This window comes from Xiphophorus maculatus, chromosome 12 (assembly GCF_002775205.1).
Source record: "Xiphophorus maculatus strain JP 163 A chromosome 12, X_maculatus-5.0-male, whole genome shotgun sequence".
NCBI lineage: Eukaryota > Metazoa > Chordata > Actinopteri > Cyprinodontiformes > Poeciliidae > Xiphophorus > Xiphophorus maculatus.
In genome coordinates this window covers 15,986,203-15,998,944 of record NC_036454.1, presented here as the reverse complement: position 1 = coordinate 15,998,944, position 12,742 = coordinate 15,986,203, and the positions used below count along the sequence as shown (strand labels likewise).

Here is a 12,742-nt window from a genome sequence, read left to right as displayed (position 1 = left end):
TGCATAAAATATGTCAAACGTAGACTTCAAAGAATAAATAAGTGAATTTTCACATTTCATTTATGTTTCACATACATAAAACAATTTAAGGAATATCAATTGTAAATGTAGAGGAAGGATATTTTTCTTATTTTTAATTGAGAAATTTGGTGAAAAATTCTAGTGAACCAGTTAGCTAGTTAGATTTTTATACACCCTGTAACAATGTAAAAAAAAAGCAGAAAAAAGGAGAAAACCTTAAGTGACTTAGGAATTGGTCTTTATTAATCTCAAAGGGATTTATAATGTATTAACTAATACAGTGAAGGAAAGAATAAGCTGTTGACAGGGAACACTCTGAAAAACTGATGATTGTTTCAAAGTGAAAGCCACATTAACACTGCAGTGAATTGGCACACTTCATTTACTATGAACAGAGCTCGTGTGTTGGACAGGTCATGTGGGGCTACTGGAGGCTTATTGGAGGGGGCAGAAGGCAGGCCTGGGTGGAAAGTACTTTGATCTAAAAGCACCATAATGAATATTACTGTTTTCACAGCATGCAATAAAAATAAATCATCAGTATGACTTAGTCAGGTCAGAATTTAAAAAATAAATAAATAAATCAATAAACCAAGTTACAGAATGACTATAGCTGAGAAAATATTTTAAGCAATGTAAAACTTTTATTATTTTGTAAATGTTGTGTTTTTGTGCAGGATCCATGTCAGTGTAAAACAATTATCTTTATGTGTGCCAGTTTCTCACTGCGCATTAAAAATTATGGTTGCCACCATCATAGCCATTACAAACTCAAACATTTTAAAATGTATGCCTCCATCTAGTGGTGAACAATGAAAACTGCTGTTTTGAGAAAAAAGAAATGAAGGTGGAAAATTATTTTATTATCAAATTATTCCAGGCGAGAATTAGGCTTCACAACATCCTTGCTCAAATATTTCTGCAATAAACAGATTACAAGTTGGTGAAGCACCTAGTCAAATGAAAATGATCTCATTATTATCAATCACTAACTGATTTTGAGCTTGAAGAAAGAGCTGCATTTGAAAAATACTTCAACATTTTGTCAGATGAAAAACAGACCAAAAGTTCTCAAAACCTAGGGGCCCTTAAGGCGCAACCCATGCAAAATATTCTGCAAGTTTATTGGTTGTATGTATTATACTGCTGTCTTGGCCAGATCACTTTTGATCTGTGATCTGGCTTTTCATTTCAACTTACTGAAATAAAAGCTTTGGGAAAAAAGGCTTTTCATCTCATTAAGTTATTTTCCTGTTTAAAATAAAGTATAAACCTATCCCTTCTGTTTCACTTATTTAATGAAACAATTTAAAATGTTTTTGATGTTTTAGATTTTTCTGTGCTTCTACAGCAAACATTTGATCATAATAACAAATGAGAGTAAGCTCACCGCTTTGGTGGTTTAGAGTGGTTTATCCAAATAAATTAATGTTAAGTTGAGTGAAAGAAAAACTGTAGCCAAAAAAGCAACAGTTACAATTGGAGCCTTGAGGGGATTGTGAAACAAAGCACATTCCAGAGTTTTCTTGGTTATTAACAGGACAAGAACTGGAGCCTGTGTTTCAAAACTTACCACACTGAGGCTTATCCAGGGCTAAAATGATTGCATTCCTTGTGCTAAGTCCCTTCTGACCCCTGACCCTCACTTCTTTGAAAATGTATGGAGGAAGAGGAAGATGCCAAGCACTGGACCCAACAATGCAGACAAACATAAGGCTTCTATCAAAGCCACCTGTGCCTTATTGACACCTCAAAAGAGCCACAGGACATGAATACTTAGTACAATTAGTAAATAAATATACTTTTCTGAAGGCCATCCTTTGTATTTTAAACTGTTTTATGGTGGCCACCATCACACAGTTTACACATAAACTGTATGATGGTATATAATCCATCATACAGTATATAATCTTCTGAGACACTCAATTTTAGGTTTCAATTAGCTTTAAACCATAATCATGAAAATTAACAGAAATAAACACATCAAATGTATCATTCTGTGTGATAAATGTGGAATTGAATTACCTAAATAAAAGTATTTTTAATGACATTCTGATTCACTGAGATGGTCTAAAAGACTTCTGTTGTTTAAGGCAGTGGGATGGCAGTAAATTTATTGTTTTATGTAGACTTGTGCACTGCTCATCCATAAGAGTGAGCAAGGAGTAGAGAGAGTGAAGAGGTGTAGTTCAAAGTTTATAATAAACTTTATTATATAATTTCATTGTGAGCACTCTGCTTTATTTCGCATACCCATCAAACAAAAGAAAAAATAGACAATGAGTGTGCACAAACTATAAAATTGTGCAATATTAATTGCTTAGCTACTACAGGATTTTATTCTTCAGGATAAAACTATCGATGTTTTCCCTTGCAACTTTATTTTAGAATTGGTGACACATTTCAGAAAGTCCAGCAATTGAAAGTGTTTAATGACTATGAAAAAATAATACCTTAACAGGATTTTATTTAATTAAACCAATCAAAGTTAGTGGTTTTGTGTTTATTTACATATTTTCAGATGTACAGAAAACCATAATACAAATGCACTTTCATCCCATAGACATTTCTGAACTATCAGGTGAAATCACAGAGCAAATTTCTTGCATCAGTTACTCTTACAGTTTTAATTCCACTCTAGTAGAAACATCACAAGTGGTACAGGTTAAATTTTGAAATTTAAAATTTAAGCAGATATATTGTTTTAATAGATCATGAAAATATTTAATTCCTTTATCAAATGTGTCATTCTCTATTTCACCAAACTGCAAGTACAATAAGATTAAAGACAGAAGAATAGTTATATTAAATGATTGTATTGTTACTGCATAGTTCACTTGTCTTTAAAATGACTTACTTAAATCATTCAGGAAAAGGCGACGTGAAAACACCAAATTCCTTCAGGAGAATTACTTCACCAATTGTTGTCATTTGTTCAGATATGCTGTATACATATTTAATACAAGGATATTGTATCTTACTCTTCAAAGTGTCGTTCAATAAAACCTTCTATCAACATTCAAAATAAATACTTTTACATACTGAAACACACCTTCTTTAATGTATTTAATTTCTTTGGCAGAATTGCAGGACCATGGATAGTTAAAGCAGGTTCAAAGACACAGATAAAGTAAGAAGTGGAAAAAGGAAGTGTAAATTAACAACAAAACAGAAGCAAAACCATTTCACTAAAATGACTACTTTTTCCTAACAGAGATTTGTTTACCTTTTATTATATGACCAAATGGGTTGCTATGTTCTGGGCTAAGTATGATGATGAATCATCCATTAAAGATGAATCTGATCTGAGTCTATCATAAAAAAGATATTTAGTGTTCAAAGAAAGAAGAATAAGCTTCAAGACAAACAAGGCATCTTTTAATAAAAGCTGTGGACACAATGTTTCTTATCCTACAATTTATATTAACGAACGTGTTTTAGTTGGATCTAAGCACAAGAAAATAAAGGTTCTTTTGTTGAACTCTATTTTGTATGAATTTCTCTGCCTTACCGTGTCAGGACAGGGTACTTTATTCTGGCCATGATACCACCATCTTGTTTTTCATTTGTTCCATATTTTTCCTATGCTTTTATTGGGTCATTATATGGCCTAATTTGGATAATGATCAGATTGTATACATAAAGTTTCAAATGCACATGAAACTCATCTTGGAGCATTATTCAACTGAAGCTTACAAGTGATTTGCAGTAGAATTATGAAGTATTAGAAAAGTCCATCTGCTTTGAAAACTGACTGAAAATAGAAAATCCATAGAGATGCAAAACCATGAGAGATACGTGTACAGCTCTCATCCCAGTATTATTTTCTTTTACTTCCTTAGTATCACTAGACTTTTTTCCAATCTTAGCAATCTTCCTCACATAGAGACCTAACACCCCAGGGATATACAAATACAGCAGCATACAACCACTAACACCCACAGATCCACACACACAGACACACACCGAAACACACATAGTCTACTGGACATTCAGGGTGCGAGCGGACACTCCATGGTGCCAGTTTCTCAGCTCGTTGTACTTGGGTCCAACCACAAGTCGAGTGGTATTCTTGTTCACTCTGCCATCCAGAACACAGCAGGAAAAGGGAGGAAAAAATAAGGAGAGAGAAGAGCAACAGAAGAAACATAAAAGAAGAACTTGAATAAATGGCAATAATCATTCTCAACACAACTTCGAGGAAATGGATTAAAGCCCATGCCAGAAAGAAAGCGCAATGATGCCAGTTACTAATAGAAGCTGATGATGGTCAAAAAGCATTCAGATGAAAATCACACTTTCATTATTGGAATAAAAAAGGCCCAAACACAAATAACAACAAATGTATTATGATTAATGCCAGACACCAGCACAGACAATTTGAAGCAACGGCTTAAGTAACTTGTCACAGCAAACCAACAAGAGCACGAAGGGTCAAGAGGTCACGTCACATAACAACACAACTGTGGCAGAGTCATGATTCTCAACCACACAATCATGAGTTACATAACATGCAGCACAGCAAGGCTGTCACATTCACATTTCAACAGTACTGATATGCACATTCATTACAAATACTGTAGGTGTGAAATCAATATTGAGCAACATGAAATAAGCGTTCAAAATGTCACACGTTGGAATTATTTAAGTTGGAAATCTTCACTGCATGAAGTTTTGACTGAAGATCAGGTTTAATACCTGCTAATTGGCTGTCAACATCTTAGGCTGATTGCACATATTGTGTCACAAAGAGTTGGTATAAGTCTTTTGGATCACTTCATATATGGAAATTTTATACTAAACATTCAAATAAGCAAGTTGAATGACAACAAAGCAACCACAGAAAACTAAATTAAAACTCTCTTTTTTAGATGCACTTACTTTGTCTTCTTTGATGCATCAGCTTCTTCATTTTGAACTAGAAGGAAAAAAAATGTAAATCAAATGAATATCCTCCAAAATGTACTGTACAAGTGAATAATTTTGTTACATTCAGATATGTTTAGTAATAGTTAATTAAACAAAAAATGCATAAAATGGTTAATTTCCATTTCTGTCGTACCGTTCTCCGTGCCTGTGATCTGAGCCAGAATCCTGAAAGATCGGGACTGGGTGGTGCCCGTGCGTGGACGCCAGTCCTCTGTGTCCTCCATTATGCGCTTTCTACTGGCATCAGCGTGAGTAGGCACATGGTAAAAATGGATGTCTGTGTCCACAATATGTTTCCTAGGAATACAGAGAAAAGACAGATGAATGAGGGAAAGATCACATCTGAAAGTACTTTTTAAAGCTAATTTATCTTTCCATTCTTCTGGAGTTTATGGTGGTGGTTACTCCATATTTTTAGCAGTACATATTGAGTTTCATGGAATGAAATAAGTTTGTTAGATGACTAGATGAGATGGAACTGCTTCACACAGTAGTGCTAATTAGAATGTGAAAAGGGCCACACCACACTTTATTAAATGGACTTGGTGTACTTTTTAAACCAGCATGATACCTTGGAGGCAGATGCAGAGGTTTTCTTGGAAATCAAGGAGAAAAACAAGGCAATATAAAGTCCAAATAAAGGAAAGAGGCTATAAAACAGCAGCCTTCATATCTTTTATTAAAAAAAGCAACTGAATTGTGTTAAGACTTACTTTAAAGTATTTTGAGGTCCACTAATGGAGCATCAAAGAAAAAGGACAAAGCGATAGAAAGTCATTAACTTCTGGGCAAGTATTTGATGGAAATGTGTTCATATAAAAGAAGACCATAAAGAAAAAGAAAATGACCTTGTGGAATACAAATAGCAACATGAGCACAACCCAACAGCAGAACATTATGTTCTCTAAATCTGCAATATTTAAGTTTTATTTTCAACCACATGGTGGTGCTTTTAAACAGTGTACAAGTCCGTATGTGTAGAATGTCAGTCATCTTTAATCAAATGTTATAAAGATATGCTGTTTTTCACTTTTGGTGGTGCAAAGCAACCTGAAAATATAAATGTGTTCAGTTTGTTTGCATGTGTGTATGTACAGTAAATATAAAGTATTGCTTGGTAGCAAGCTGATGAAATGTCTGTCACAGTCAGTAAATCAACTCCCAGGAGAAACTAACACATTGATACACACTGAGTGTGTCTCAATCAATTATCTATAAATACACCCTCTCTTGCTATCTTTCCCAGCACGCTGAATTGTCTGATTTATGAGTGTCAATAACACATTCTCTTTATAGAAACAGTGATGTGGATACTGAAATGTATTACTGTAGGAAGGTTGGTAATGCTGCATATGTGTGCTATCTGCTAAAGATTCACACTGTGTTTGATCAAGTGCAGATTCTGCAGTAAGTAGCCCCGAATATTTAATTGAACACACATCCATTTTGAAAAAGAAATATTTATGCGCACAACTATTGGCTAAAATATTTTGTAATTGAAAACTCTGTATTCCTGTGAAATAAAATGTGTATTTGTGATTCAGTTTTGTGCCGTTTTTTAAAATCCGCTCATAATTACAAGTGCAAAATGCAATCTAATGTCAGCTTTTTTTCCCAGAAACTGACTGAATGGTGACTAGTTCAACTGGCTAATCAAACAATAGCTTGCTTCACGAAAATACCAGCTAAACAGCTTATCTGTCTTTGAAAACATTTGTGTTATCGTTAAGATGCAAATAATGACGAGATGACTAAAAGTAAAATTAAATTCAAATGTTAACAGTCAGAAGAAAAAGATGTCAATAAGTCAAATAAGTGGGCATAGACGCTGAGATTTACAAGTATCAGCTAAAAAACACCAGAGCAAACACTCAACATGCTTCAGACACTAACTTTGTGACTGGACGAGACGTGTTCTGGAAAGCAGAAAGATAAAGGATGAAATAAAGAGAAAACAGAGATCATAGATGATGTACTTGTGAACAAGTCTATCAACAGAAATTGAAACTTTTTGCTCATGACTCCCTTCTGAAACATCAAATCACACAACATGCACACAAGCAGGCAAGACGAAAGCATGCTGCCCCTAAACACCAGCTTGTTTACATATTTCCAGGAACAAACTAAAAAAGGTATAATCTGCAAACAAGATAGAGTGAAGTCTCTGTGATTAAACAGGCATAGTATGGAAAATTATCTAATTATTTCATGAATAATGTTCATGTAAGTATGAAGGCTCATATTGATCTCTCTCTCTCTCTCTCTGACTGCCAGAGAAAGAGGAACCACTAACAATTTTCAAAAGTGCCTAGAAAACACAAAACTGTGTGGTAATCCTAGAACTTAATGGGAAAGTAAAAATGAAACAAATGATTTTTAATTGTATTCTAGAAATCTAAAATGTGTTTGTTACTATCCCATCGGAGAAATTAAAATGATAGTAACAAACCAAACATACCTAAACTGCAGATTAGGGTAAATGAAGTGTGATGGGAGGAGGTCTACACATTTTTTCTGTCTTTGAGGTCTCTAACATGTCAAGCTGAATGCTGAAGTTGCATCCTTCTCCTCTTAATTATTTAAACAGTATGCTCAAAACATGCTCAACAAAAAGGTGGCAGAATGTAGACCCATTTCTCACTATGCCACTCAAAATTACATTATCACAATTAAAGCTTTATTTATATGCCTAAAGGTTAATATTTTAGTTTGAAGTCATTTAGAGACAAAGTAGAGAAATTCGGTGATACAGTAAGGGAAGAAACTAAGTGGCAGGTTCTAAGAATCTCAAAGAGAAAGATAAAAAAAAAAACAGGATACCAATAATGGATTAATTAATCTGATTAGTTAATGAGTCTGCCACTCACCCATTAAAATGTGGTAAGGCTCCTCCCTGACTCTCCAACAGGCCCCGCCTTTGCCCCATGGCCACCTCGCACGCATTTTCAGTTGAGTAGAGGTTGATCGGTGTGTTATACACTGATGGCTGAGGCGCAACCAGGACAGGGGGGGAGGAGGAAGAGGATGCAGAGGATGGGTAAGAGATCAAAGGAGGAAGAAGAGGGGAAGGGGGAGGACCAATGTGGGATGAAGCAGGAGTGAAGGCAGAGGATGGGGAAGGGATGAAGGTGGTGAAAGGTGACTGTGAAGGAGAGTATACACCATCAGAGCTGCAACCCCCATAAGGTCTGGGGGCCTTTTTGTAAGGGGCAGAGCACTGAGACTGGGGATGTTGTGAAACAGAGGGATGGGTGATGGCTACTGGTTTTATGAGGTCTGTTCGGTTGTCCTATCCATACGACAAAAGAACATGCAAATACACACAAAAATAAATTAAATCAAAGCATAAAACAAGGATGCCTCCCATATGTGTTTGTGTCCAATAAAAACAAATGAATGAAGTACTTTTTAAAATAATGGATTAGTTTTTACAGGCTGTGTTCAGCCAGGGTTATAGGAAAGCATCAGTGTTTTATCAAACAGTTCAATGTAAATAAGTGAGGACATGCAACAAAAATTATGTACGGCATTGTTTCAGAAGGGTGTGATGCTCTTAAAGACAAGTTCAAGACACTGTATTCAGTAGCTTTTTATAGGATAATTATTCTAATCAGTTTTCACCTAAATAACATCTATGCAAATAGCACAATGCCTTTTTTTTATATGTGCAACTTTTTAAAGAATTGTCATATTTGGCAAATGTATTTTTACAGAAAAGGTTTTGACTTATTTCATGAAAATAATTTTACATTACCTTTGGTGCCACTGGAGGGGGCTTAGAAACACTGGATCTATAAAGGAGTGAAAAGAAGGAGAAAAAAGGATGAAATTATTATTATTGTCCACCACATTATTTTTCATATCAAAATACTCCTTAAAAACTTTTTCTACTTGGGTAAAATTACAAAAATGCTTCCAGAGTATTTACTGATATTGATGGAAACTATACTGTCAAAGTTTCAGACGTTATTGAGGGTTTTTAAAAAAAGAAAAAAGAAAGGCACTCACGGTGAATTACTACTGAACCTGAGCTGTGAGCATTAAAACCAATGTGAAAAAAATTCTGTCATCAGTTCTGACAGAATCCAAATGGTTCTGGCTACGTCTACATGTCAAAGAGTGAAACATGAGTTGCATGAGTGGGAAAATGTGGCATTGTTCAAAGTTTTTTGAAAACAGCTGTTTTCATTCAACAAAGGTCTGTATAAGTCTGATACTCTTTGTGTTCATACCGTAAATGCCTATTTGTGCCAGGTCATCCATGAAAGACTTTTTTAGGAACATTCTTACCCTCATACACTTCATTTACTTTCAAATCACAAAATGATCGAATGCTATTCTCTAAATCATTTAAATCATATTTCATCTGTTGAAATGAACCTTTGTTGAATCATACTATATTCTCTAATATGCTGAAACTAATTCAGTCAACAGCAGTTAGGACTAGATTCAAACATCAGTGGTAATGTGTGTACATTTGCAAAATAAATATAGCTTATAAATAACTTTTCACAACTTGCGATAAAGTGTAAAAATTGTTTCCATAAATTCAAAGGCTAAGTAAACCGAACTGTAACTGAAGACACACAAACGTCAGCTGCCTTGCATTTCTTTTAGAGCAACCCCCTCTGGACTCGTTCTCAGGGAGCTCCGTGTCCTTCAGCTCTGAAAATGAACCAACACTCCGACTGTGAAGACATTAGTCCACAGATACAGATACTTGTTTGGCCTTTTCTGTTTGACTCTTGATTCCCGCTGGTTTGCCAACAATGCACTGATACTATGACCATGTTTCTTAAATGGTGTTAAGTAAATGGGGTGAGAATACATTACTTTGACAATGTATTAGTATATGCCATAAAGGCTCGACCAAAAGCAGAATAATGCTAAGCTTAAAATACATTGCTGACTGACCGAGCACACCCTATATTTCACATAGCCTCACTAAGACTGCGTCACCTTTATCCATGCAAGTTTCCATGGACACACGATTCTGTAAATAGTCTACCTAGTACTCAGTTTATCTGTGGACAGCCTTTGCTTGCACAAGTTGTGGGATGAAAATATATCTGGCACATGAGGTATGAAGGGGAAGACTGGGGTATCAAGTAGGGATTACATGTATGACTCTGTCACCCCAGTGAGCTGTTGCCTCAATTACAAAGCATCTATAACAGGAAAACAGCAGCATGGAAATATATTGCCGTCATATACCAGAGTAGAAGAGGTATTTAAGTCAGAGTCTAATGTTATCACAAAGGCTTTCCCTTGCTTTTGAGAATTTGTATCAAATGTATATTTTTTTAAGTAAAAAACTCAGTTTTCCACAGTGATATTCTCATGACCTTCGGTGTCAATTTAAGTATTGAGTTCCATAAATATTTCCTGATTAAAGGCTACACTACACAAAAGTCAATTGAGTTTGAAATTTTACTACATCTGAAACTTTACCCAAGAAATCCGTCCTTTGGAGAGCATTGGGATGTTTTTGGATCATGCTGATTACTGTTTTCATTTTGGTCTGACCTGCCAGTTTTAATTCTGATAACTTCAGGGGTTTTCTCCTCTGTTATTTCTAGAGAAAAATATAGAAGCAACCATCTTACTTCAATGCTTTTTTAGAAGCCCAAATGTTTAAGAACATACATTTAATTTATTTAGCTTTTAATCAGATTGTTTATGTTTTTTGTTATATTTGTCGAAGACTCACCAACTTTGCGTGAAAAATATTAAATCTCATGAATTGTCTGAAAACATAAAACAAATACAGTGTCACCTATTCTCCCTCCTCTCAAGTCATGCCAGTATGACTACACTGCACTCTTGCTGTCTTTTTCTTTTTAATCTGCCAATTCTCTTCGTACTCAAATCACACCCATAAACGTTGTTGCTTGGCCTGTGCCTCAACACACCACCAGCTTTTTAAATGGACAAGGTTAAAAAAAGGTTCAGGATGTCCAGACCCTTTGAACGGAGAGCTGTTTCAAGTACTGTCTCACTGTTAGGTGGGGCAAGAATGTGCATGGTGAGAATGTGCATGTGCAAAGGTTGAGTGCATCAGTATCAGCTGTGAAACAAACATCATGGTTGAAGAAAAATGATAATAAATTATTTTTTTAATAACAGGAATAATTTGGGGCTTGATTGCAACTTATGTAGAGTGTTGAGCACAAAACAAAAAAAATATCAAGGTTATAAGCTAAATAGCACATTGGAGGCATATTTAAATAAAAGTATGCATTTTAAGATGTAAATGCTGCTGGTATGTGGTGAATGATCTCTCAAGGAGCAATTCACTATTTTCCCAAATGACCCAATCAGGTATCCAAATAATTTATTACATGCAAACAAACATTTTCCATGCTGTATATGTTCATGCGAAGTTCTTCCTTTTCATTAAACTTTTTTTTTAGAAAGCTAAGCACAGGAGGCTACGATAAATTAAGCCTTTAAAGAATCGTCCCGCTGTTTATTTGACATATTCTTTCCTGGGAGTGAATGTACAAAAGCCGGTCAAAGTGCGTTCACACAAAAACACATATACAGTGAGGTGGTGTGCTGGGTGTGGTGACAGTGAATTCAGCCATGAGAGGTTGGTCCAGGAAATTTTACTGGATGAGTGCAATAACACAGACTACAAGGAACAGTATATTCCCTCCATAGCATCTGGCCTGGAAATATGTTTAACGAATGCAAACTCACACAAAGACCCACAGTATGTCTAACCAAGTTCGTTTGACCATTCCTTTTTCTTGCTCCTATTCTGTAATATTCTATCTGGATAATTTTTCATTTTGGAAGTTTTCTTCATTCGCATTTTTATCTGGTTTAGATCCAGTATTTTTTTTTTATTCATTTTCTTGATTTTAAATCTTGAATAACAACTCATAATATAATGTATCATGTATTGGACTGAATGAAATAGAGCAATCTTTAGTGATGACTGACATATTACTAATTATTGGCATATGAAGTTCAATTGGTGAATTTATACATACTGTAACTTTTAAATGGAAAAAACAAACTTTAGGACACTAAAGCAATTAAATATAAACAATGGCAATATGTTTTATGTTAAGACTTACTTTCATGTGTCAAACTGGTTTTTAAATCAACCCTCAAGCTCATCAAAAATGGTTTTCAGATCTCATACTAATGGATTATGGGTACAAGGTTTTTTGTTTTCAAGCTGTTAACAATTTGTCAGAGTACAAGTGGGTTTTTGTGATGTGCACATTTCTTATCTGTCTACCTTCCACTATTATCTTGGCAGAAGCCATTGCAGGCGTGTCACTGAGAATGACATCACATGGACGTCTAACAGAATCCCTGACACTGACCAGACAGAGGAAAAAATCTATGTTTAAACTGCACCAGCTTCCCTCCAATAACATTACTCATTTAAATAGGCGTGAGAAAAAGCAGCGGTTCAGTATTGAACTATCACAGCTACAATGCTTTGGTTTCTAAATTCAAAGGATCTTCAAACCCTTGTTTTTAATTTTTATCAGTTGTTAGGGTGTAAGACTACATAGGGCTCACAAGATGAAAAGATAGATGATGGAGAGTTCAGGAATGTTTAGTAATATTTTAGGGAAAACCAAAAATCCAGTTTTCTGTTTTCACAAAAAGCATGAAGGTTTCATATATTCACTGGCCATCTTATCACTTAACCCTTTTTAGGAATGGGTTGAAGTCCACCCTATCTCTAGAACTGCCCTAAGTAATTGAAGCATGTAAATTTAACAAGGTGATAGTAATATTGCTTTAATAATTTTGCTCCACATTGACA

The 12,742-nt window shown here is 35.1% G+C and overlaps 1 protein-coding gene across 3 annotated transcripts in view; it reads right to left on the bottom strand.

Annotated features, from left to right (window-relative positions):
* LOC102229823 (PDZ and LIM domain protein 5) overlaps nucleotides 1-12,742 on the bottom strand; it is a 52,884-nt gene that overhangs the window by 18,895 nt on the left and 21,247 nt on the right. Inside the window, exons 4-9 of one of the 3 annotated variants that reach the window (XM_023344051.1) lie at nucleotides 8,705-8,741; nucleotides 6,844-6,866; nucleotides 5,664-5,684; nucleotides 5,522-5,545; nucleotides 5,084-5,247; nucleotides 4,903-4,939 (exon numbers count right to left, since the gene is read on the bottom strand). In XM_023344051.1, coding sequence (XP_023199819.1) covers nucleotides 4,903-4,939; nucleotides 5,084-5,247; nucleotides 5,522-5,545; nucleotides 5,664-5,684; nucleotides 6,844-6,866; nucleotides 8,705-8,741 — 306 coding nt within the window. Of the gene's footprint in view, nucleotides 1-4,902; nucleotides 4,940-5,083; nucleotides 5,248-5,521; nucleotides 5,546-5,663; nucleotides 5,685-6,843; nucleotides 6,867-7,817; nucleotides 8,240-8,704; nucleotides 8,742-12,742 lie in introns of all 3 variants that reach the window. The other 2 variants (XM_023344050.1, XM_023344052.1) reach the window with 2 other exon arrangements.